General features: G+C 38.5%; 1 protein-coding gene across 15 annotated transcripts in view; it reads right to left on the bottom strand.

Annotated features, from left to right (window-relative positions):
- ROBO2 (roundabout guidance receptor 2) overlaps positions 1-27,611 on the bottom strand; it is a 666,758-nt gene that overhangs the window by 182,704 nt on the left and 456,443 nt on the right. For all 15 annotated transcript variants that reach the window (XM_055567819.1, XM_055567812.1, XM_055567814.1 and 12 more), the window contains 2 exons: positions 10,117-10,274; positions 6,621-6,741 (listed from right to left, as the gene is read on the bottom strand). In XM_055567819.1, coding sequence (XP_055423794.1) covers positions 6,621-6,741; positions 10,117-10,274 — 279 coding nt within the window. The remainder of the gene's footprint in view (positions 1-6,620; positions 6,742-10,116; positions 10,275-27,611) is intronic.

Here is a 27,611-nt window from a genome sequence, read left to right as displayed (position 1 = left end):
GCCCTAGCAAGATGGTAGGAGGGGTAAATTTGCATCTAGAATCAAACCCCATTCCCGCTGGAGACTTTAAGAGGGCTCAAAACAAACCTTGTGAGCACCAGGACCCAGGAACCCCACAGAGACTGAGACAGAACCGTGTTTGAGTGTTGCCTGAGGAGGTTAAGAGTTGGCGGTGGACTGCCACAGGGACGGGGGATCTGGGTGCAGCAGACTTGGGTATGGCATAAGCCCTCTTGAAGAAGGTTGCCATTAACCCCACCATAGAGCTGCCAGAACTGACACAGACTGGGAAATACACTCTTGGAGGGCACAAACAGATCCCTGTACACCAGGATCCAGGAGAGAGGAGCAGTGACCCCACAACAATCTGACCCAGACTCTTGTGTCCAGGAGTCTCCAGAGGAGGCATGGGTTGGTGGTGGCCTGCTGCAGGGTTGGGAGCACTGAGTGTAGCAGTACATGCACGGGATCTTTTGAAGGAGGTCACCATTATCTTAGCGCGGGCGGCTGCGATGGTGCACATAGCTACCCCACGTCCGAGGTCAGGGGCAGAAGCCGGGAAGACCCCATGCCTGAGGGGTGGCCAAGAGGAGTTACCCCATGTCCGAGGTCAGGGGCAGTGGCCGAGAGTGCCAGGGTGCGACGGCGCAGGAGCAGCCAAGAGGAGCTACCCCACGTCTGAGGTCAGGGGCGGCAGCCACGAGGAGCTACCCCGCATCCGAGGACAGGGTGGCGGCAGGGAGGAGCTATCCCATGCCCGAGGCCAGGGGCGGTGGCCGGAAGGAGCTACCCCAGGTCCAAGGAGTGGTGGCTGCCCAGGCGCAGGGGGCCTAGAGGAGTTATTCAATGTTCAAAGTCAGGTTGGGCTGCGGTGAGGAGATACCCCTCGTCCAAGGTAAGGAGCAGCAGCTGTGCTTTGCTGGAGCAGCCGTGAAGAGATACCCCACGTCCAAGGTAAGAGAAACTCAAGTAAGATGGTAGGTGTTCCAAGAGGGTATTAGAGGGCAGACACACTGAAACCATAATCACAGAAAACTAGTCAGTCTAATCACATTAGGACCACAGCCTTGCCTAACTAAATAAAACTAAGCCAGGCCACCCAAGACGGGCAGGTCATGGTGGAGAGGCCTGACTGAATCTGGTCCACTGGAGAGGGAATGGCAAACCACTTCAGTATTCTTGCCTTGAGAACCCCATGAACAGTATGAAAAGGCAAAATGATAGGATACTGAAAGAGGAACTCCCCAGGTCAGTAGGTGCCCAATATGCTACTGGAGATCACTGGAGAAATAACTCCAGAAAGAATGAAGGGATGGAGCCAAAGCAAAAGCAATACCCAGCTGTGGATGTGACTGGTGATAGAAGCAAGGTCCAATGCTGTAAAGAGCAATATTGCATAGGAACCTGGAATGTCAGGTCCATGAATCAAGGCAAATTGGAAGTGGTCAAACAAGAGATGGCAAGAGTGAATGCTGACATTCTAGGAATCAGCTAACTAAAATGGACTGGAATGGGTGAATTTAACTCAGATGACCATTATAAATACTACTGCAGGCAGGAATCCCTTAGAAGAAATGGAGTAGCCGTCATGGTCAACAAAAGAGCCTGAAATGCAGTACTTGGATGCAATCTCAAAAACAACAGAAAGATCTCTGTTCGTTTCCAAGGCAAACCATTCAATATCACAGTAATCAAAGTCTATGCCGCAACCAGTAACGCTGAAGAAGCTGAAGTTGAATGCTTCTATGAAGACCTACAAGACGTTTTAGAACTAACACCCAAAAAAGATGTCCTTTTCATTATAGGGGACTCGAATGCAAAAGTAGGAAGTCAAGAAACATCTAGAGTAAGAGGCAAATTTGGCCTTGGAGTACAGAATGAAGCAAGGCAAAGACTAATAGAGTTTTGCCAAGAAAATGCACTGGGCATAGCAAACACCCTCTTCTAACAACATAAGAGAAGACTCTACACATGGACATCACCTGGTCAATGGCAAATTCTGATTATATTCTTTAGGTATGACCTAAATCAAATCCCTTATGATTATACAGTAGAAGTGAGAAATAGATTTAAGGGACTAGATCTGGTAGACAAAGTGCCTAATGAACTATGGACAGAGGTTCATGACATTGTACAGGAGACAGGGATCAAGACCATCCCCAAGAAAAAGAAATGAAAAAGGAAAATGGCTGTCCCAGGAGGCTTTACAAATAGTTGTGAAAGAAGAGAAGCAAAAAGCAAAGGAGAAAAGGAAAGATATACTCATTTGAATGCAGAGTTTCAAAGAATAGCAAGGAGAGATAAGAAAGCCTTCCTCAGTGATCAGTGCAAAGAAATAGAGGAACACAACAGAAAGGGAAAGACGAGAGATCTCTTCAAAAATTAGAGATACCAAGGGAATGTTTCATGGAAAGATGAGCTCAATAAAGGACAGAAATTATACGGACCTAAGAGAAGCAGAAAATATTAAGAAGAGGGGGCAAGAATACGCACAATACTGTACAAAAAAGATCTGCACGACCCAGATAAACACAATGGTATGCTCTCTCACCTAGAGCCAGACATCCTAGGATGTGAAGTCAAGTGGGCCTTAGGAAGCATCACTGCGAACAAAGCTAGTGGAGGTGATGGAATTCCACTTGAGCTATTTCAAATCCTGAAAGATGAGGCTGTGAAAGTGCTGCACTCAATATGCCAGCAAATTTGGAAAACTCAGCAGTGGCCACAGGACTGGAAAAGGTCAGTAGTCATTCCATTCCTAAGGAAGGTAATACCAAAGAATGCTCAAACTACTGCACAGTTGCACTCATCTCACATGCTAAAAGTAATGCTCAAAATTCTCTAAGCCAGGCTTCAGTGGTACCTGAAGTGAATTCCAGATGTTTAAGCTGGTTTTAGAAAAGGCAGAGGAACCAGACATCAAATTGCCAACATCTGCTGGATCATGAAAAAAGCAAGAGAGTTCCTGAAAAACATCTATGTCTGTTTTATTGACTATGCCAAAGCCTTTGACTGTGTGGATTACAATAAACTTTGGAAAATTCTGAGAGAGATGGGAATACCAGACCACCTGACCTGCCTCTTGAGAAACCTTTATGCAGGTCAGGAAGCAACAGTTAGAAGTGGGCATGGAACAAAGGACTGGTTCCAAATAGGAAAAGGAGTACATCAAGGCTGAATATTGTCACCCTGCTTATTTAACTTATATGCAGAGTACATCATGAGAAGCGCTGGGCTGGAAGAAGTACAAGCTGGAATCAAGACTGGGAGAAGATATATCAATAACCTCAGCTATGCATATGACACCACCCTTATGGAAGAAAGTGAAGAAGAACTAAAGAACCTCTTGATGAAAGTGAAAGAGGAGGTGAAAAAGTTGGCTTAAAGCTCAACATTCAGAAAAGTAATATCATGGCATCCAGTCCCATCACTTCATGGCAAATAGTTGGGGAAACAGTGGAAACAGTGTCAGATTTTATTTTGGGGGGCTCCAAAATCACTGCAGATGGTGGTTGCAGCCATGAAATTAAAAGACGCTTACTCCTTGGAAGAAAAGCTGTGACCAACCAAGACAGCATATTAAAAAGCAGTGACATTACTTTGCCAACAAAGGTCCATTTAGTCAAGGCTATGGTTTTTCCAGTAGTCATGTATGGATGTGAGAATTGGACTATAAAGAAAGCTGAGCACCGAAGAATTGATGCTTTTGAACTGTGTTGTTGGAGAAGATTCTTGAGAGTCCCTTGGACTGCAAGGAGATTCAAGCAGTCCATCCTCAAGGAGATTAGTCCTGAGTTTCATTGGTAGGACTGATGTGGAAACTGAAAGTCCAGTGTTTTGGCCACCTGATGCGAAATGCTGACTCATTTTAAAAGACCCTGATGCTGGGAAAGATTGAAGGCAGAAGGGAAAGGGGACGACAGAGGATGAGTGGTTGGATGACATTACCAACTCAATGGACATGAGTTTTTTTAAACCCCAGGAACTGGTGATAGATGGGGAGGCCTGGCATGCTACAGTCCATGGGTTTGCTGAGAGTTGGACACGACTGAATGACTGAACTGAAGAAAAGATGAAATATAAATAGGTTTACTAGAAAACCTTTTTCTGGATGTAGAGCACCAAAATAAAATAAAGAAGGCCTCATTATACAAAGTACACTAGTTATTTTATTTTCTCTAAGAATTGGGGAATCAATGTACAGGAGGGGTCTTTCTCAAAGAATAGTAGTCACAATCTTGAAACACTTAAGCCATCATGACTCTTTTAATGTTTTATTCCTTGGTTTGGATTTTTTTTCAATTTCAATTATGGAATTTTACTTTTCCCCACAAGTTAATACTGTACCTATAACCCCTTAGGTCAGTTCTGACTATACCACAATATAAATGTTTCTCTGCTCCTTAAATCAATTGTTCTAGAAGAGCTGCCTGTAGACAAATTTGATCTCTTTGGTTTACAGCTGTTTTCAAAATAATTTAGAAGTCCCTCCTGTAACTCCTGACATAATTAGTGAAATTCTGTAGTTCTTATCATGTTTTTAAAGAAAGTAGGGTAAATATGTCAAAACACAGTCACATTTGGTAAATCTAATTACTTGGGTATTAATAATAAACACTTTCAGTTTTCTTCTGAAGGCAATATATACTGCTGTAATGCAATAATTTTCTGCTCTGAAGCTGGGGGTAGCAGTAGAATAGAGAAGAGTGTTTCTTTAAATAGCACAGCTGTACTTGTGGGTTTTCAATGCTAGTGTTTGGTGACCACTAATTTCATATCTTAGCAGGCAAAACTGCATTTTATTCATTACAAGTGAAGCACATTCTGAGACTCTTAAAGGTGACTGCATGATATCTAAGGGCTAACATGGATACTTGTCTGGACTCCACAGGAGAGAAATTAACATGCACACTTGAAACAGTTTTGTTTTTACTGTTCAATTCCTTTCATGAAGTATGGGATTTCTCTTGGTTTTGTCATTTTGGACTTCAAGCTACTTAGTAGCCACAAGGAGTATGACCAGAGATTTACCTGGTACTCAGAGCAATTGAAAAGAGAGGTCTGCACTCCGGTACATATTCATAAAGCACACCTAACACTCTAAATGTAGTGGAAATCACACTGTGGCTCTTTTTTGCATCATAGCATTCCCATTACACCATGGGTGGCACATCCCAAGCTACCAAAGAAGTTTCTTTAGGGACGCATGCCAGATTCTGATGCCGCCCTCGGCGTGTTCTGGAGGAATGATGTGGTGTCTTATATTATGCACACATCCAGAAGATTATTTTACTGGCACAAAAAGAGTAATCTAAAATTCACAATTATCTTATATTAAAAAAAAACACATAGTATCTGTAACAGTGACTGTTTTATTTATATATACATATATTTATTATATATATATAAATGTATATATACACATCTATATATAATGGAGAAGGCAATGGCACCCCACTCCAGTACTCTTCCCTGGAAAATCGCATGGATGGAGGAGACTGTTAGGCTGCAATCCATGGGGTCGCTAAGAGTTGGACACGACTGAGCGACTTCACTTTCACTTTTCACATTCATGCACTGGAGAAGGAAATGGCAACCCACTCCAGTGTTCTTGCCTGGAGAATCCCAGGGACGGGGGAGCCTGGTGGGCTGCCGTCTATGGGGTCGCAGAGTTGGACACGACTGAAGTGACTTAGCATAGCATAGCATCTACATATAAATATGTGTATATGAGTATGTTTGTGTGTATTCATATAATATATAACTCCATACAGATACTTGAATGAGATTTCAATATTTTCTAAAAGATGTTTCATTTTCCAGTATCTTGAGGATCTCCATTTTTTCCCCAATTTTCTGTCACTGTATTAATATTTCTCTTTTAATTTTTCACAGCTGCTCAGTATTTTCCCTACTTTTGTTTATTCCATCATCTTTATCATCTCCAATTTCTTCCTTTCTAATGTTTTCTTTACTATTTCTGTGATACAGATCTAGTCATGTTTTAACTAAAATTAACTAAATTACTCCAGCTCAAGAGGCCCTTGGTTCTTAAAGTTAAAGAAACATGAATAGCATAGCAAAATAGTTTAATAACTTTTTTCTACTTTTTGATTCTGTGTGTATAACTAGCAAGCTAGTCTTTTTATCATGAGCTAAAACTGCAAGTAGCTCAATCTGAGATTTTTTTTTTAAGTAGAAGAAAAGTGAAATGACTTTATAGTATACTCTCTAATTTTTAAAAGCCTTATCTCATGTCATGCACATAATAAATATTTGATAAACGCATTGCAATGGAATGAGTGATAAACTTTAGATGGATATAATCTCCAACAGATTTTGAGAAAGAGTAATTTTTAACATTTTTATGAAAGGCAAAATCTTATAGATATATAGGAATGAAGCAGGTAAATTGTTTCAAAAGTTTAATTTTCTTCAAATCAAAGATCTCATCTGAAAGACAGAATCAGAAAACAAGACAATTCTAGTTTATTTCAGCTCACTACAAGTCATAAGTAACCATCCCTATATGGCCTGGTGTTTGGTATTAGCAAAAATATTTAAAAGCGAAGAAAGAGTAGATAATAAATAGCAATTTATAAATTAAAACAGAGTTTTACCAAAGACAGTCAGCTCTGCTGGATCACTGTCTCTCTCTCCCACCATGTTGGTGCCCACACATGTATACATCCCAGCATCACTCTTTCTGGTATTGGAGATCATTAGTTTTCCACCACGGATCTGTTAAAATTGGATGGAAAAAAAAAAGAAAGAAAATAAAGGAAAATGGAGAAGAAAAGAAACAGAGAAAGAAAGGTCATTAATAAAAAAATCTTGAAAAATTAAGCACATAATTTTTCTCTAAAAGAAATAGTTGAGTGTCTAAGACACAAAACTCTCCCACTCTTTTGGCATCTTTTAAATTCTGCTTCCATGTAAGCCTCCATAGTCTCTTTCTAGAGAATGCTTCTTTTAAGGCAGTCTTCCTATCTCTTGCCTGATCCTATTTCGAGACTTGTGACTGCTGCCATTAAACCTCATGGTTAAAACTAATACAGTTATGTAAAGTTTAAAAATAAAATAAAATTAAATAAATTAAAAAAAAATAAACCTCATGGTTGGTCTTCACTCTGAAATTCTGTTGAATGAATTTCTATTGACATCTGTCATCAGAAAGAAGCGCTAGATATTTTATTTTGATAATATAATGAGATCCAATTGACTCAGAAGAATTCAATGAGTATTTGTTGGGTACTTCTTTTTTTTTTTTTTCCTTTTTTTTTCTTTAAATTTTATTTTATTTTTAAACTTTACAAAATTGTATTAGTTTTGCCAAATACCAAAATGAATCCGCCACAGGTATACATGTGTTCCCCATCCTGAACCCTCCTCCCTCCTCCCTCCCCATTCCATCCCTCTGGGTCGTCCCAGTGCACCAGCCCCAAGCATCCAGTATCGTGCATCGAACCTGGACTGGCAACTCGTTTCATACGTGATATTTTACATGTTTCAATGCCATTCTCCCAAATCTTCCCACCCTCTCCCTCTCCCACAGAATCCAAAGACTGTTCTATACATCAGTGTCTCTTTTGCTGTCTTGTACACAGGGTTATTGTTACCATCTTTCTATTGGCCGGGCAGTGTTCTAGGTCCTTGAGATTCAGCAGTAAATCAAATAGTAAAAATCTCTGTCTTCATGGGGTATTTGTTAGCATTAAAATTATCTTTGTCTCATCTTAACTGTATTTATAAGACAACTTTTGAAGAGGGATGTGAGGTTGAATAAAAACAAATAATTTTTTGGAATGATGAGTATGACTTGGTACAAACTGTTGGCTTTGTATAGGTGGCCCCTAAAAGTTTCTTAAATAAGAAGCATTTCTGTTTGAATAAACAAATATAATGATGTTACAATATTGTTTGTTAAGAGGATACTACAGCAGAATAAGCTTTTCAGTAAGTGTATCATCAACTTACAGGTTCTTTTCCAATTTTGAGTTTTGTGTGTTTTTTTTTTTAAACAATCTCTCTTAAAGAGATATGAGATAAGAATATGCTGGTTTCCTCCTTTACTTTTTAATTTCACAGGCAGATAGAACTCAAGTAGATATGTTTTCATCAGACATATTTCAGGCTCTAAAACTAGCCATGTATTTTCAACAAAGTATTTTCAACATTTTTTTATACTTCGGAAGAAAAGATCATCAACCTTTTCTCAACTAAATGCAGTAGAATAAATGGTAGGTTATAAACCAGGGAGGCCATTTCTCCTCCCCTTGAAGATGAAACTGACAGTATGACTTGATTTGTTCAGTGGAACTAAAGCAACATTTCACCGGAAGAAAGGCACTTGCACGTAGGGACTTGACTGCTTGCTGCAGCTGGAACCCTGAGACAACTATGGGAATTAGCTCAAGCTGAGTGCATGCTAAGTCACTTCCATCGTGTTTGCCTCTTTGCGACCCCATGGACTATAGCTCACCAGGCTCCTCTGTCCATGGAATTTTCCAGGCAAGAATACTGGAATAGGTTGTCATGCCCTCCTCCAGGGGATCTTGCCAACCCAGGAATCAAACTCACATCTCTTACGTCTCCTGCATTGGCGGGCAGGTTCTTTACTACTGGTGCCACCTGGGAGCCCCTAGCCCAAGCTAGTCTGCTGGAATATGGGAGGCTATGAGGAGAAGAACCAAGATGGCTGGCTTGAGAAGTAGTCAATGGCCAGACATGTGAGTACAGGAAAGTTATCCTAGATCATTCAGCTGCCAGCACACTTTCAAACAAGCCACAGAAGCTGGAGAACACCTAGCAAAGATCAACCAACCTGGCAATGAGCAAAGAACTGTCAACTCATGTACAGAATCACAGAATAAATGCAATGGTTGTATTGTGGGGTGATTTGTTATAAAGCAAAAATTTAATGATTACAAACATGAAAAAGAAAATCTTGAACAGGAGCACATTTTCCTAAGTTTGGTAGCCAAGCACAGACCACTGGGAACCAAATGATCTTTCACTGTAGATCTCCACAGTGTCCACAGTTCAAACCAGAATACTCATGTGAATATGCTGTGATCTTTTGCATGGCCTCTCTGGTTCTGTGTTATGATGTAATCACAAAGTACACATAAGAATAAAATCTCACTTATAAGATATTTTTAAAGATAATAGACACCCAGACTATATGGACATTTTAATAGAAATAGCACATTTGTTCTGTTAAATGATACATTATTTTAAATAAAATATATTTATTCTTAGTTATTATACTGAGTACAAAAATTGTACTAAGAACAATGTCAGAAGGTCGAGGCATTATCTACTATTTCAGTGACCAGCTCTCACAAACTCCACATACTAATGGTGAGTAGATCCTCTGAAAAAATAATCTATATACCATTTCTCTAGCTTTTTACCATTTTCTGGGTGTTTCATCTTGATATTAATCAACTAATTAATGATGACCAATTTCCCTTGAAAATGGACTAATTTTTTGTAAGTTTAAACTGCAGAACTTGGCAGTTATTTTAACATTGATTTTACTTTACATCTCTTAAACTTTGAAATGAATTCTCATAATATTTTAGTTATAAATATTACATTGGAAAAACTGGAAAAGAGCTTGAAATATTCATCACCACAATTTCCTCTTATAATTTTGAAAGTAGTGTGAAAAGAAATGTTTTAGTTAATACAGTTTATGGTCATCACTTACACTTTGACACTTAATGTACTCCATGATCAATAAATGCATCTGGAGTTCCTAAAAGAGCTTTGACATCAATATTCTACTACAAAGATATATTTACATATTCAGATTAGTCCAGTTATTAATATAACATATAAATTTTATTTATATAATTTTTGTCTCTTTGAAGCCTCATTCCAAAGTTTGTCATTTGGGTATCCTTTTTCAGCCTTTTCAATACAGTGTAAGTCGTAATTAGCACTCAAAAAGAGTTCTATAACTTTATTAACAATAAATAACAAATAATATAAATAAAATAATATAAATAAAATAATATAAATAAAATATTATAGATAATATAAATAAAATACATCCATTTTAAAGCTTGGTATCCAACCCCTCTGGGCATCCATTCTAATTTTACTCACACTTATTCTTTCTTCCTTGTCATCAATTCGAATTTTGTCTTTTTTCCAGTAGATAGTAGGTTCTGGGTGTCCCCGGGGAGGCTGGCACTCCAGGATTGCAGGCTCTCCGGCTGCCACTACAACATCTGTGGGATTTTGCCGGAAGTCATCTCGTAACACTGAAGAAAAATAATTGCAGTAAAGGAAAACTCAGTGACAGTAACTTTAGGTTTCTCTTGCAAAAGGTAACTTCAAGTCTTAAACATGCCTGTCTTAAAACATGTCAGCGCGAACCTGAGTGCTCATCAACAGAGAAGTGACTAGTTATATGATTATGAATCTCTGCTATGAAATCTGAGTTGAAAACGAGATAAGCTGGAGGAAAATAAAATGAGAAACACTCATGATGTAGTTTTGAGATTTAATACAAACTCAAGGTACAAAACTGTTTAGGTAATATGATCCCATTTTACTATTTAAAAAGCACATATATGTACAAATACCTGTATATAAATACATTAAAATTAATTGTTATGCTTGTTAAACTTAAAGCCCTGAAACATTTCATATGCACATGGTCTGGGAGCATGTATGCCCGTCAGTCAGGGAGGGGAAGTGGAGTGAGAACTCTCTGGGAAACGCTTTCTGGTGACATGAATATGGACAAGATCCACACTGTTTTCATTACACTTCCGAAGATAGATTCATTGTTCACCCTTGTAACGCACTAGCACCCACATACACAGGGCTACATTTTCATTCTGTCTGCATCTCCACCTGCCGAGCGACATCTGGGCAGCGTGACATTCGGAGCAGAGATATCCCTTATAGCAGCTTTGCCAGTCTGAATTTCCCCTCCTTTCATTAGGAGAACAGCAGGTTGGACCTCGGTTGTAACCTCCGAAAATCTGGCATGCCTGGCTCTCCAAATGTCACCTATCTATCTCTGGACTTTTCCTCCCATGGCAAGATGAAAAGCCTGGAGAAATGACTCCCTCCTATCAGACTGCAGAATGCTGATTTATTTAGCAAATAAGGACTATATCTATTTTAGGGTAAACATTCAAAAAAGTAGTTGAGAAAACAGGTGAAGGAGATTAAGGGGTACAACCTACCAGTTATAAAATGTCAGTTACAAGAAAGTAACAGACAGCAGAGGGAATATAGTCCATGTTTTATAACAACTTTGTATCTTGTGTAATCTATAAAAATATTGAATCACTACACTGTATGCCTGAAACTAATGTAATATTGTAAGTCAACAATACTTCAATGAAATGTAGTTGAAAGCAGCTAATATACCATATAACATAAAAGCCTCTGCTTTTCATAACTGCTTTGACTTTTTCTATTCTTTGATATTCTAACACTGACAAGTTTTTACCCCAATATACTTTGGGCTAGAACAAACAATCACACACTCACACAAATACATGTGTGTATATGTATGTGTATGTATATGCAGGTACACACATATACATTTAATGTAAATTGGTCAAGCTGTTTGAAACTGGTCAAGTTATTTGAAATCAAAATTGGGCAGCTTGTGCTAGCTTGTTATGTAAATCATCTGCTGCAAACATGGATTAGGTCAAGCCAACTGCCTTTGATGTCCCATAATGAGACCCACTTCAGCACTCTGCTTCTTTATGGGGCTAAGTCTCCAGGTTAATTGTCATTCTCCAAATAAATAAAAATCCCCTGTCCTGAAAATAGGTCCAGAGAGAAAACTGAGTGACTTTTAGGGCTTTTCTTTTCCTGTCTCTTGCAAGAACATGGTTTTCCATCTTAATGAAGTCATGGCCTTTTATGAGATTAGAGAACCTTGTCGCCTATTGAAGGAGCCATAAGAAAAAAGTGAGCACAAATTGCTCACTCTCAGTTTATAAGCTGATTAATTTACTGCTTTAGCTGCTGTGGAAATGTGTTCCATTTGAGCACAGTGAACTGCATATTTTTTGAGTTCTCTTGTCTAACTGGCAAGAAAGATGTGATTTATATGCATAGGGGTTTGCTTCTGAATGGGCTGAGAGAAGTATGCATAAATGTGATGTTCCAACAGGAGGGGAAGAAGGGGTTACACTGTGGTTCCCCATTGCAGGTAAATCCTCAAGGGAGAGCAAGCTGGTGACTCATTTATATTCTAAATAGAGAACAGCTGCCTATTTATGCAATGTTAAGACCTGCAAAAATATGGTACCAGGGTGGTGAGCACCCCTACAATATCCGGTCCTGGCAGCAAATGGTGTTTTGGCAGGCCCTCAATCTGTTCCAAAATGACACATCTGGCCAGTTGGAGGACCTTCTCCAGAATGGTCTACTCACAAATCATAAGCCAAAAAGCCTGTGCTCAAATGGCACTTAAGACCACTGCAAATCATTCAGAAACACAGTATTACATCAATTTGCAACAAACCAAATTAGGACCAAAAAAAAAAAAGTCCTTTGACATGGGGGACAAAAAAGGAGAAAAATATCATAACAAACTAAGGGCTGCTACTCTTAAACAATATAACATGTGTTTATGGCATTCACACAAAAAAAGAAAATGACTCCAATTTGCAAATGAAGCCAAGGAATTGAACATCAACTGTAATTTTAGGCTTTCAGACTATTCACCCAGAGAGTAGGGTGAGATAATAGTATAATTGGTACTGTACCCTCTTCAACTTGTAAAAGGCTCTTTGGGGGTTTGTAGAATAATTCATTTTTGCTCAGTGATACCATTTCTTTCACCCTGTGTCTTTGGGGGTAGTAAATATTTTCTTTCCTCTCAAATAAGATATTTTGGAGAAAAATAACCCTTTCAGCAGAGTCTAGCACAGCAACAAAGAATCTTAGGAATAAGTCTTTTTTTTTTTTTTTTGGTCTTGGAAAGTTGTTCTTTTAATTGAGTGATTATTACAATATTGTTGTAGTTGATTTCTTCCATATGTCAACATGGATTAGCTATAGGTAGACATATGTCCCCTCCCTTTTGAAACTCCCTTCAAACTCCCACCCCATACTACCCCTCTAGGTTTTTCTCCATCCCACCTGGAAAAGGTAATTTTTACTCTTCTCAAATTATATAAATGTTCTGACACTTGCTTATATATGTCTGAGGTTTGTATACCTCTTATCAAGTATAAAAAAAGTAAAATTAAATAGTGTTTATCTATTTTTCGCTAATTCTTAGTTTCTGTCTTGGATTTTGCCCTGTGCTTTTATTACAAGTGATAAAAAAATGGGAGGTGTTCTTTATAGTAAAGTATTTATATATGTGAGTAAAGGGAACTGAAACAGTTCCATAAATGTAAAAAAGTAAAGCAAGTCCAAATTGAGTCTATATATATTTTTTCTCATTAAGCCCCTATTTTAGAAAAAAAAAAAAAACACAAAAAACTGAGAGCCACATTTTCACTGAGGCTTGAGAAGTAAGCCAAAACAAGAACAGGCAGCAATATGTGTATTACCTAGAGCTCCAAACAAAGTCTTTAAATAGGGTGAAGAGAAATAAACATGAACTGAAAAGAATCTGGTTAAAATGACAAAAGCTGGCAGTGGGGTAGTGGTAAGCAGTACTTAAAGGAAAAAAAAATAATAGGTAGACTTTTGATATAGTACGTGCTTTGCAGATCTAAGTTTAGAATACAAGGGCTCAAATCTCCATGGGGAAAAACAGAAATGTTAGTTGGCTAGAACCCAAATATTCATTTCTGTATACGAGCTGAGAAGCACAAATGAGAGTTCACTGAGCTAGTTATAACCTAGATTAGACCTGAATTCTTTTTACATTAACATGCACAGTGACTTAGAAAGTTATTCTGGAACATCAGTAGATTCAGAATTACTACTGTGTTTGATATGATAGAGTTCATATTCATGACATAAATATCTATAACAAATTATTTCAGTTCTACAGGAATATACTGAATACTACAATATACTTCGCACAGTCTTATAAAATGGTTAAGGAATACTGTATTAAACAAAGATGACATGATGGTGCCTGTGGAAGGCTTTGGAATGACCTATTTATTGTGGAAGGTAAGTTTAGAGTGTGAATCCTGTCTGACTCTAGAAGGAAATGGCAACCCACTCCAGTGTTCTTGCCTGGAGAATCCCAGGGACGGAGGAGCCTCGTGGGCTGCCATCTCCGGGGTCTCACAGAGTCGGACACAACTGAAGCAACTTATCAGCAGCAGCAGCAGACCCTACATAAAGTCATTATGCTAGAATGATTTGTAACATCACCTGCATCTATTCTTCCTGTCACCGCTGCCCTAGTTAGGGTGTCTTATCTCTTCCTTAATTACTTCAAGAGTATTCTATTTAAACTTTTCTTCTGATTTCTCTTTTAATCTCTCTACTGTGACTATTATGAGTTTGCTGAAGTGTACATACAATCACATCCATTATTTTTCACAACTTTCAAAAGGCTCTTAAGAAAAAATTCTCTTCTTAATGTGACACCAGAGTTGTATAGAATGAGGTCATCAATTATATTTTCAGGCTCATCACATACATTCCAGCAACCCTCCTATACTAGACACACAGAGGACCATCTCACTATCAATGTATATTAGCATATATAATTTTTCTACTTGAAAATCTTCCCTAGGTAACTCTTAGTCTCCATACTTTTCCCTATTTCTTTAAACACATACTGTCCCTTTGGTGTCAGTTTCAGATTCACTCATCTGAGATTTCCTTTTATATATACATTGGACTAGGTGGTGGTGGTGGTTTAGCCACTAAGCTGCGTTTGACTCTTTGTGATCCCATGGACTATAGCTCACCAGGCTCCTCTGTCCATGGGATTTCCCAGGCAAGAATTCCTGGGAAGAAATGGCAAGAATGAGGCCATTCCTAAAAGTGGTACACATTATTTTCCCATCCTCATCAGCAGCAGCCCCAGCATCACCTCTCGCCATGGGCGATGTAATCCCAGCCAGCCTGAAGCTCAGGTCCTTGTCCCTACCTCCCAGGACGTGCATTGTCTCTCCCAGCTGCACTAAATGGCTGCTATCAGCAGCCATGCTGTGACCCCAGGGGGAGCACCAGTCTCAGGATAAAACTAAGACTCTGCACACTAGAAAAAAAAATCTGGGTTCTTGATGCCATAACTGAACAAATCAATCCTAAAGACTGTGTCAAATCAGGACTTTCTACTTCTGTGAACCAAAGAAATTCTTCCATTCATTCATGAAGTAGAAGTCACTCAATCATGTCTTACTCTTTGCGACCCCATGGACTGTAGCCTCCCAGGCTCCTCTGTCTATGGGGATTCTCCAGGCAAGAATCCTGGAGTGGGTTGCTATTTCCTCCAGGGGATTTTCCTAACCCAGGGATCAAACCCAGGTCTCCTGCATTGCTCGTGGATTCTTTACCATGTGAGCCACCAGGGAAGCTCTTTCATTCATAGGCCAGTTTAAATAAAGTTGCCCCTTTCAACTGAAAGTTCCCCACTGACAAGCTATAATAATGCTGCATTTTTCTGAAGTTGCAATGACCAAAAACCTACTACATCTACAGAGGAAACATCATTCACAACAAACCACATTATTATATTTGGTACAATCAAGCAAGGTATGGTCAGAGTGGACAGGCCATTCACCCACTACATAGACAACACAATCTGATATTTAGGGAACAAGTCACAAGTAGTTTCTTCTGCACAGAAGGGGAATGGGAAAGAAAGAACTCAATGGGGCGACATCCTGCTACCGCTGTGCAAGCTGACACTCTGGCACTTCTGCAACACGCTGACAATTCCAAAATGAGAAGCTCTCGCCCCTCCTCATCCCACTATGATTCCCTGTGCAAGCAAATCCACTCAGCAAATGGTCCAGTTAAACCAGCACTATGAATTGGAGCATGATGAATGAACAAGGATACCCTGTGACTCGCTCATTTTCAAGCCATAACATTTTGTGAAGCCTAGAAATCTGCAGGGAATAAAACATACAAACATACAACTCACCCAGGAGGAATGGCCAGCTCCAAATGTCTTAGCCAAGTCTCTATTCTTGAATCCTTTTTTTAGCCCTGTTCTGTTCTTATCCGCAATATAATCTGAAGTCCCCCTACCAGTGCCAAGTCTTCCTTAATGTTTTCCATTAATGTTTAAAACTTGCTGAAGGATTCTTAGAAATTGCATGGAAACACTGTGCTGTCTGTAATTTCTATCTGTAACCTCTGTAATGCATATGTTCTCCTTGGGGACCAAGTGTTGAGATCATTCATAAACTCTTGGATCACACGTGGCACTGCAAACTGGTGACATCTGACCATGGCAGACTCGAGGCCTGTCTCTGGTAATCATTTCCTTTGGTTTGAGTTAAGGAGCCAGCAGTTGGCTTGCCTTCAACACTTGGAAGTCCTATTTTTTGCAAAGCCTAGCATCTGATATTTGACAGGGATCTGCATACCCTATCCATTAGCTTGAGAGGAAGTTGCGGATTGAGGCTAATTAATGTTTAATCAGCTTCTCTTTTTTCTTCCCTTAAAGTGCCATTTCCACAAAATTGGTTATGTTGATCTCTCTAGAATAACAGAAAACTCAAGACAGAAGGGCAGCTTAGAGGCTGTGCCAAATATAGTGTGTCAGGAGGAAGACCTCATGTAGGACGGAGGGCGCTGGCCTAAATGTGTTCAAGGCAGCCTTCCTTCACTGTAAAACAAAAACTCTCCACATCCCCAAAATGTTCTATTCTGCTACCCAACTTGCTTCCAGGACCTGCCCTTTTGAGAATTTCAGCCTTGGTCACAAAGATGGCTATAACTCTGGATAATGGAAGAAACAATATGTGGAATTTAATATTCAGAACTGACACAGACTAGTCCTAAAAAAAAAAAAAAAAAAATCAAATGATCTTTCTCAAGGTGGTAACAAAGGGAAACACCAGATTATTTCAAGCTAAAATACTGTCCCTGACTTTCTTCAATCTGGGTTGGGGCATAAATAAATAAATAATCACAACATCTTTATAGGATTTACATTTACAGGATGATTACAAATAACCATCTGTCTGCCTCTAGCTCTTTAATCTGGTTCATGTCCCATTAGCCTTAAGTCTTCAGTTAAAGCGGTTAGGCTGTTAGGTATTAGTTAGGTTTGTTACAGGTCTTGTAGAGTGTTTTTTTCCCCACTATTTCCCATTTCTCTTCCTACCCCTCTTTCTCTTTCACCTCATTTAGCTCTTACTGTTAGATCAAAGAACACAAAAAATTAAAATGGACAAATCTCATTTATATACAGATATATATCTGTGTAAAAGTTTTTAATTCAATATATTTCTGTATTTATGTATAATTTTAAACTTAAAATATGTATAAGTATATACTTGAATTCAAACTTCCATATTCATTACTGCCTTAATGCTACATCTGCCAATTTGAATAAAGGAATAAAGAGCACCATTCAGTAAATATTAATGTGCTGCTTTATTCTGGATCCCAATAGATTACCACTCTCCTCCCACCTTGTTAGTCTTTATCTGAAGGTATTAGCTTTTACAACATTCTAACACTGTGCAGTTCAGCAGCTTTTCCCTGTCATTTCACCCTCTCCTAGTATCAGCAGGTTAGTGCTCTGATATTTCTCTTCCATGGTGTATTCTGAGGTGCCTGATCAACATGAATTACAATGCCAAGTAACTGCCAGATGTCATGAGTTATAAACTCAATAGTCTAAGGATTATTACACATTAGGGCACCCCACAGTGCAAGGGTGTCCTGGAATTTATGTGTTATTTATTACCTATTGGCAGGGTCTCCAAGTAATCTCACCCCTGCTGATGAAATGAGGGTTGGAAGAAGAGGAAGGTCAAGGTCAACCTTCCTTGTCACAAATGCCAGTTACTTTGAAACTACTGTTGCTCTATCTTTATCGCCCTCTACCTGAAACTCAACAAATTTTTGAATAAGTGCGGTATATATTATAATGCATCTATGGGCTTTCAGCATAATTCTGCTGCTTTCATGATTTCCATCACTTCACCTATTTTAACAATACATTTCATAACACAATCATTAGAGGCTTGATTTAGAGTGCAACCATGAATCTCACCATAATTCATGAACTTAAAAATGACCACTGGAAGAGTATGCTTTTTATTACCCAGTTTCACACTTGAACATAGACCAAAGCTTAACAGCATGAAACTTACTGAATTCTAATGCAACAATGAAAGTTTTTTTTTTTTTTTTCTAAACGTGTGGGATGAGGACTCTAGTGTGCACAGCTGTTGAAATATAATTCTGTATACCTGAGATATTCATAATAATAAAAAAATGTTCCTCATGCCTGTAGACTGTTCAGTCTTTCTCATCCAATATTAAGATTTGCATACATCTACACTGCAAAATATGGCATTACTATAAGCTGTCAGGAATTTTGCTGAAATGAATATAATTTGACATCCTATATTCTTCAGGAAATGTTCTATTTGATTACTACATGACAAGAAGCTTGAAATGTTTCCTAATCCAGAATATAGCATATTTATTTTTAAATTGGCTGATTAAAAAAAGCTCTATCATCTCTCTACTCTATTCCAAAGATCCAGTAACCTTCTTTTCTTTTGCCACCAAATGAATTCTGAATGCTGCGGTTAACATTCAGCAATCTCATTACCCAATCTGCCATAAATCTTCAAAAGCATCACCATGTTTTGACAGCTAAGCAGGAAAAGAGGAAGCAAGAAGCATATTCAAGCACTTTTTATGAATGCAAATGTGCTAAAGACAACATTTAAATTATTTCAGAAAAGTCATATTATGGACAACAACCAGAAAACAATGTGCTTGAACCTATGAGTAGCACAATTGCTTTTGTTTCTGATACTAAGTCCACAGGCCCCCACCTCACTCATTGAATCTTGCCATGTACTCTATGAAAACAAACTGATGACAAAGAACAGTGGATATATTTTTAAGGTGTAAGTGATACTGAGTGCTCATGAACAAAATTTATGTTTTCCCTAAAGTGTTTTTTAAGTATTTTTAAATTCATGTATACTCCAATCAAACCTTCATATCTTACATGAAACTAGAAAGATGTCACATTAGTCATGGAGGTTTAGAAGAATCCCCCTTTCTCTGATGTGTTGTTGTTCAGTCGCTAAGTTCTGTCTGACTCTTTGTGATTCCATGGACTGTACATGCCAGGCTCCTCTGCCTTCCACTATCTCCCAGAGTTTGCTTAAATTCATGTCAGTTGAGTTTGTGATGGTATCTAATCATCTCATCTTCTGTTGCCCTCTTCTCTTCATAAAGGGTCTCAGTCTTTCCCAGCATCAGGGTCTTTTTCAATGAGTTGGTTCTTCCCAGCAGGTGGCCAAATTATTAGAGCTTCAGCATCAGTCCTTCCAATGAATACTCAGCGCTGATTTCCTTTAGGATCGACTGGTTTGATCTCCTTGCTGTCCAAGGGACTCTTAGGAGTCTTCTCCAGCATCACAATTTGAAAGCATCAATTCTTTGGCACCCAGCCTTCTTTAGGCTTGAACTCTTAACACTGAACATGACTCCTAGAAAAACATCACTTTGATGATATGGACCTTTGTCGGCAAAGTGATGTCTCTGCTTTGTAATATGCTGTCTAGGTTTGTCATAGCTTTCCTTCCAAGGAGCAAGTGTCTTTTAATTTCATGGCTGCAGTCACTGTCCGCAGTGCTTTTGGAGCCCAAAAAAAGAAAATCTGTCTTCCTGTGATACCCTAGAGTCAGTCTTGGTCAGCCACAGAGTATATGCTCAGTAATAAGGAAATAGAGAGTCTTCTGCTATATTTTTATTCTCTGGGATCCATGGTTATTCCTAGGACTAGGACTCTGTATACTTTTACTCTCAAAATAGTCAGGGATAAAAAATAAACAGACTGAGTCACTTTCTTCCTGCTTGGCAATGTGTCAGCTCTCTGTATGGAGATAACCACCTAGCTGCATGTGATTGCTTTGGCTTCTCTGCCTGGGAAGGGACCAAAACTGGACAAGTAAAATTTACCAGAAAGTCTGCCAAACCTCATTATTTAGTTCGAATCAAAGCTATTTATGATGCCAGACTATTAAAATTCACAAATTATTATAATTCACAAATTATTATAATTCCTAATTTTGGCCATTTTCGTGCATCACATATTAGTCACTTCACCCCCCACTCTTTCCTCTAACTTTCTACAAATGGTAAAATTAGAAATTATTTTCTCAATACTCTCCATGAACAATCACATTATAACTTCTCTGAATGTAAGGCAAAATACAAGTCTAAAATATGGGCCAAAAAAAGAAAATCTGTGGTTAACAAATGGATTAATTTTCAAAATGAATGAGTGGATCCTAAATAATCAGATGTTACCTATATTTATCCAGTGATGTCAAAAGAGCATGGCTAATACTGCCCTTGAAAAGTTTTTTTCCACATTTGCTTAAAAGTAAGCCCTTTGCTTCCATAAATTTCTAGGAGACATGGTTTCTGTTCATCATTGGGGATTTTTGTCAGTGGGCAAAAGAGCTGAGTGTGGAATTTGCCCTATAAGATATGTCATTCCCTACTAATATCACACAAGTAGTTGAGGAAAAATTTATTCATTTCTTCTGAAATCATAACCTCTTACTTGGATAACCACATTATTTTATCCTCCGTACTAAGCATTCGGGGAAACAAATGGAAGCATTCCTTGTAATTATGCCAAGGCAGTTCCTGAAATCCAGGCAGAATGTTAACTTACCCTCTTTTCTTCCTGTGTGGTTTATCCTCTAAAAACCTCTGCTGCCTCATCTTTGTCCCCTCAATCACAATTCTCAGCCACACTGGCCGTTCCTCAGGTCCTGGAACATAGCAAGCGCTTTTCCATTCTAGGGCCTTCACACTGTTTTATATTTCTAAATGCACTCCAGTTCCTCTCCACCATTTGCTAGTTTCTTTCATGGGACAGGGAACTTTGAATTAATAAGTGTTTTGGAATGATTCCTTTTTGACAGAGAAGCAATATGGCATTATAGTTTAAATAATGGGCTTAGTCAGAGGCCTGGGTTTGAGGCCTAGCTCTGCTATTTTATTAACTGGATGGTCTTATTCAAGTCTCTTGGCCATATTAAGCCTCACCTTCTTCCTCCATAAAATGGGGATATTAAATGTTTATTTCTTTGGATAGTTATGAAGAATAAACAGATGGATCTCTGTAAAGTACACTATTAAATAAAACATTTCAGAAATGAGAATTATTATTGTTAGGAATACTAGTAAAAAAGAAGGATCTTGCAATCTTATTTTCGTATCTGATTCTAAATGAGCTTAATGATGTCAATTTTTAATTCCTCTGAGTGTCAAACAGTTAATAATCTTTAAAAACTCTAGCTTGTGTATAAAAAATTCCTCTTTTAAGGTCTTGAGGATCAGAGGGTTAAATACTATGCAGTTGCTACTAGATGGTTGTAATTACTGTGAGTACTGTGAGAGCTGGCATTCATATATAACAGTATAATCCTAAAGTCTAAAGTGTTTAGGTATTACTGTAAATGTGCTCAGTCGCTCAGTCATGCCTGACGTTGCGACCCCATGGACTGTGGCCCACCAGGCTCCTCTGTCCAAGGGATTTCCCAGGCAAGATTACTGGAGTGGGTTGCCGTTTCCTCCTCCAGGAGATATTCCTGACTCAGGGATGGAACCCACGTCTCTGTCTCTTTTGTCTCCTGAATGGCAGGCAGATTCTTTACCACTGTGCCACTTGCAAAGCCCTTCAGATCAGATCAGTCGCTCAGTCGTGTCCAACTCTTTGGGACCCCATGAATCACAGCACGCCAGGCCTCCCTGTCCATCACCAAGTCCCGGAGTTCACTGAGACTCACGTCCATCGAGTCAGAGATGCCATCCAGCCATCTCATCCTCTGTCGTCCCCTTCTCCTCTTGCCCCCAATCCCTCTCAGCATCAGAGTCTTTTCCAATGAGTCAACTCTTCGCATGAGGTGGCCAAAGTACTGGAGTTTCAGCTTTAGCATCATTCCTTCCAAAGAAATCCCAGGGCTGATCTCCTTCAGAATGGACTGGTTGGATCTCCTTGCAGTCCAAGGGATTTTCAAGAGTCTTCTCCAACACCACAGTTCAAAAGCATCAACTCTTCGGCGCTCAGCCTTCTTCACAGTGCAACTCTCACATCCATACATGACCACAGGAAAAACCATAGCCTTGACTAGACGAACCTTTTTTGGCAAAGTAATGTCTCTGCTTTTGAATATGCTATCTAGGTTGGTCATAACTTTCCTTCCAAGGAGTAAGCGTCTTTTAATTTCATGGCTGCAGTCACCATCTGTAGTGATTTTGGAGCCCAGAAAAATAAAGTCTGATACTGTTTCCACTGTTTCCCCATCTATTTCCCATGAAGTGGTGGGATTGGATGCCATGATCTTCGTTTTCTGAATGTTGAGCTTTAAGCCAACTTTTTCACTCTCCACTTTCACTTTCATCAAGAAAATACCTAAGGGAAAGCCCTTACGTATTATTATTTATGTTGTAAAATATTAACTGGGCAATAAAATGTCACTTGTCCCTCCAAATCAAAAAGTTTAATTTACTCAATAAGGTTTATCCAGTTTATTTCTAAAAGGTGATTTTAAATGATGTTTAACTTTGCTTTGTTTAACTGATAACAAATAAATTAGGTATTTTCATTTTTCCATCAGTTCTAGTTGTAATCACTATTTTGAGATAATAGAAGAGTTTTTTAACTCATTTGTTTCTTTTTAATTTACTAAGTGGGAACGAACTATTTTGATGGTGACAGATGTTATATGTCTCTTACACTTAGAAGTACAAGATATTTCTAGTGGAGATCTTGCCCTCAAAGTACTAAAGAGATTTAAGGAAAGTTATCAAATATAACTCAAAAACCACAACCGGAAAGAAAAAAAAAGCATTCAGCATTAAAGAACAGCATTGAAAATGCATTAAAATACAACGGAGGGAAAGTGTTTTCAACAAGGAAGGCATTTTCACAGGGCCAGCTTCAGAGTGAGTTTGGAATATGCACTGTATGCTTCAATTAATTACAAAAAAGAAAGAAACATGCTGGGATGTGCTTGCATGTACAAAAAACAATCTCTGGAAGGACATGCAAGAAATGAATAATAACAAAGCCTTTTCAAAGAAAACCAAAAGTGGGAAGGGAGTGATGAGAGAGGAAGACTTCACTATACACACAAATGTATCAATTAGTTACTATATACATATATATTTTACAGTGTATAAAGAAAAAATAATTTTGACTCCACGTGTTTTCAAAGAATACCATCTGCTCCAACCGGACTCAACACAGAGAGCTGTATGAGGGTAGGGAGACCTGGCTTCTGACTAGAGTCACTCAGCGACCCACAGTGCCAGTGTACAGGAGGACGGTGCTTGGAAATACAAATGTCCACACAATATCTGTAGAATGGTAATAAGGCTCACCTTGGAGATCAAAATATACAACTTGGTTAATTAGCTCCTTTTTTAAGACAATAAAATTTCAGAAAAAAAATTAACATTGAGAAGGTCTCTTTAGTTAAGATGAATTGAAGGCCAACTCTGAGGCAGGTACAAGGGATATAAAGGTAAGATGAGAAACTTTTGATCTAGACTAAGGCATGTTAAGTGCCTCATCAGAGGACTGGATAAAAAATAAGGAAGTTACAGGGGAAGGAGCGAGCAGTGCTGACTGTGGTCTAGATGAGACAGGCTTAAAGCCATCACATATATTTACTGTCAATCATATTCCAATAAAACCAAAATATCACTTATTTTAAAAGTTCCTAAATTTCTTCCAAATTATAAGTTGTGATTCCATAATCCCACTGTAAATACATGAATCAAGAAAACTATAAATCATTCCTCCTTCAAAAATAAAAACATCTCCATTTGAAGGTTCTTTATGGAGTTTAATTTAGAGGAAATGTGAAAACTTTTTAATAAAAATTTTGGTTTCTATCTTTGATATGTTTATGCATTTTTTTTAAATTTTTTTTATTTTTAAACTTTACATAATTGTATTAGTTTTGCCAAATATCAAAATGATGGGGAACACATGTATACCTGTGGTGGATTCATTTTGATATTTGTTTATGCCTTTTATACTCATGATTTGAGCATATAAAAACATCATGAGTTTTTTATTTTAAAACTGGACAAAAGGATACATGTTTATAGAGGTTAAGTATAATGATTTGCTAATATAGTTTTATTTATAAAAGTGTGATGTATCATAAAATGAATTATAGTCCATCATAAACAATATAATTAACTCTTAAGGAAACTTTCTCTATACCAATAAATTCAGTTTTGTCTAATTCTTAGGTTTATGATAATTTAAGCTCATTAAAATGTTAGTTAAAACTCATTAAATGCATACTGAGAGGTAACAGCTTCATTACTGTAATATGATATAAAGAAAAGAGAATGCTTTATTATCATTCAACTGTTTTCAAAACTGAATACATTTGCATAATAAAAGGTTCACTGTATATTTTCAATAGTCTTCAAAAATTAAGCAATAATTTAAAAATGTATTTTCTAAAATTAACTTTCTTCCTGCAGAGTCCTGGTTATTGTTTTTTTTTTTTTTTTTCCCCCTATTAGGAAAAGTGGTCATATTAGAGATGGTGGTTATTAGAGACAGAAAATCATTTGAGGTAATACTAAAATACACTAACACAGTCTTTATTTCTTTCAGAATATTTTTAATGTTTAGGTAGAAAAGGATTTCTGGGCTTCCCAGGTAGTGCCAGTGGTAAAGAACCCACCTACCAATGCAGGAGACATGAGACGTGGGTTCCATCCTTGGGTTGGGAAGACCCCCTGGAGGAGGAAAGGGCAACCCAGTCCTGTATCCTTGATTGGAGAATCCCATGGACAGAGAAGCCTGGTGGGTTACAGTCCATAGGGTCGCAAATAGTCGGACATGATGGAAGTGACGTAGCATGCATGCACAGAATAGGACTTCCCTACAATAATAGATATCTTAATCAAATATTACATTTAACTGCCTTTACTAGATCTTATTTCAGTGCCTTGAATGACCAAAAAGAGTCAGATGGAAACTAGATTGGAAATTAACAATATATCCAATATAGATATAATTATTTAATGATTCTCTCTAGCAGTACTCTTGCCTGGAAAATCCCATGGACGGAGGAGCCTGGTAGGCTGCAGTCCCTGGGGTTGCTAAGAGTCACACATGACTGAGCGACTTCCCTTTCACTTTTCACTTTCATGCATTGGAGAAGGAAATAGCAACCCACTCCAGTGTTCTTGCCTGGAGAATCCCAGGGACAGGGGAGCCTGGTGGGCTGCCGTCTATGGGGTCGCACTGAGTCAGACATGACTGAAGTGACTTAGCAATAGCAACAGCAGTAGCTTAGACACAGTAATTGCCTGATAATATTGCTGAGGATTAAGATGAGGAAAATTCCTATAGTGATTTTGTTGTGTTCTCCTCCAAGCCCTACATAATTAAATCAATACCATTAAAGCACTGCAAAAACATACCTAAGTGTGCATTTCTTGTGTTCTGAGATACTTTCCTAATTTTCTTCACACTAGCCATTACTCTTGCCTATAAGTGGCCAGAAACTTCTTTTCTAAAATATGGTCAATATCACTCAAAAATAGAATTCCCCTAGACACAAATTCTTCACGGTTAATCTCTTTCACTCCTGGTTTCATGCTGATGACTCTAAAATGAATGCCTCCAAATGAATGAGCTCCCTAGAACTTCAGACTTACATCATTTGCCTGTTTGACATCACCCCTTCCACATCTAATAGCATCTGGAATTTAACATGCCCAAAATTGAATTCTTGTTCTTTGTCACACAAATCTTCATTCCTCAATGTTGTGTGTCTTTGCCTGTGGTATAACAGTGTATAAATCACTCAAGAAATTATTGTTTTTCCTCCATTTCTGTTACCTGTCACCCATGAACATCCCCCCACATACACACACATCATTTTGTTCATCAGTAAGGCCCAATGACCAAGAGATTTATCCAGAATCTATTTTTTTCTTTACCTATAATCCTGTCACCTGGTCTCAGTCACTGTCATCCCTCATGGAATACTGGAGCTGACTCTTAACAACTGAGAGAGCTTATTCTTAGATTGGTTGATAAGGAGACAAGGACCCTCAGAGGTGGAGAAAGGAACAAAGGTTTTTGGCTTTTTTTCCCTCTACACTGCTTTGTCTTAGTCACATAAGTCATTAGTTGTTATGACAACAATCTATTCTGCCTAAGACTAGTTTTCTTTAAGTCCAGAGCTAATGATAACACATTAGCAAAGGAGAAAAGGAATGATACAAGCATCTGAATGCAGAATTCCAAAGAATAGCAAGGAGAGATAAGAAAGCCTTCCTCAGCGATCAATGCACAGAAATAGAGGAAAACAACAGAAGGGGAAAGACTAGAGATCTCTTCAAGAAAATTAGAGATACCAAGGGAATATTTCATGCAGAGATGGGCTCGATAAAGGACAGAAATTGTATCGACCTACAGAAGCAGACAATATTAAGAAGAGGTGGCAAGAATACACAGAAGAACTGTACAAAAAAAAGATCTTCACGACCAAGATAATGACGATGGTGTGTGATCACTCACCTAGAGCCAGACATCTTGGACTGTGAAGTCAAGTGGGCCTTAGAAAGCATCACTACAAACAAAGCTAGTGGAGGTGATGGAATTCCAGTTGAGCTATTTCAAATCCTGAAAGATGATGCTGTGAAAGTGCTGCACTCAATATGCCAGGAAATTTGGAAAACTCAGCGGTGGCCACAGGACTGGAAAAGGTCAGTTTTCATTCCAATCCCAAAGAAAGGCAATGCCAAAGAATGCTCAAACTACCACACAATTGTACTCATCTCACATGCTAGTAAAGTAATGCTCAAAATTCTCCAAGCCAGGCTTCAGCAATATGTGAACCGTGAACTTACAGATGATCAAGCTGGTTTTAGAAAAGGAAGAGGAACCAGAGATCAAACTGCCAACATTCACAGGATCATGGAAAAAGCAAGAGATTTCCAGAAAAACATCTATTTATGCTTTATTGACTATGCCAAAACCTTTGACTATGTGGATCACAATAAATTGTGGAAAATTCTGAAACAGATGGGAATACCAGACCACCTGACCTGCCTCTTGAGAAACCTGTATGCAGGTCAGGAAGCAACAGCTAGAACTGGACATGGAACAACAGACTGGTTCCAAATAGGAAAAGGAGTACGTCAAGGCTGTATATTGTCACCCTGCTTATTTAACTTATATGCAGAGTACATCATGAGAAATGCTGGGCTGGAAGCAGCACAAGCTGGAATCAAGATTGTCGGGAGAAATATCAAGAACCTCATATATGCAGATGACACCACCCTTGTGGCAGAAAGTGAAGAGGAACTAAAAAGCCTTTTGATGAAAGTGAAGAGGAGAGTGAAAAAGTTGGCTTAAAGCTCAACATTCAGAAAACAAAGATCATGGCATCTAGTCCCATCACTTCATGGGAAATAGATGGGGAAAC

The sequence above is a fragment of the Bubalus kerabau genome, chromosome 2 (assembly GCF_029407905.1).
Source record: "Bubalus kerabau isolate K-KA32 ecotype Philippines breed swamp buffalo chromosome 2, PCC_UOA_SB_1v2, whole genome shotgun sequence".
Classification (NCBI taxonomy): Eukaryota; Metazoa; Chordata; class Mammalia; order Artiodactyla; family Bovidae; genus Bubalus; species Bubalus kerabau.
This window is presented reverse-complemented; position numbering and strand designations above follow the sequence as displayed.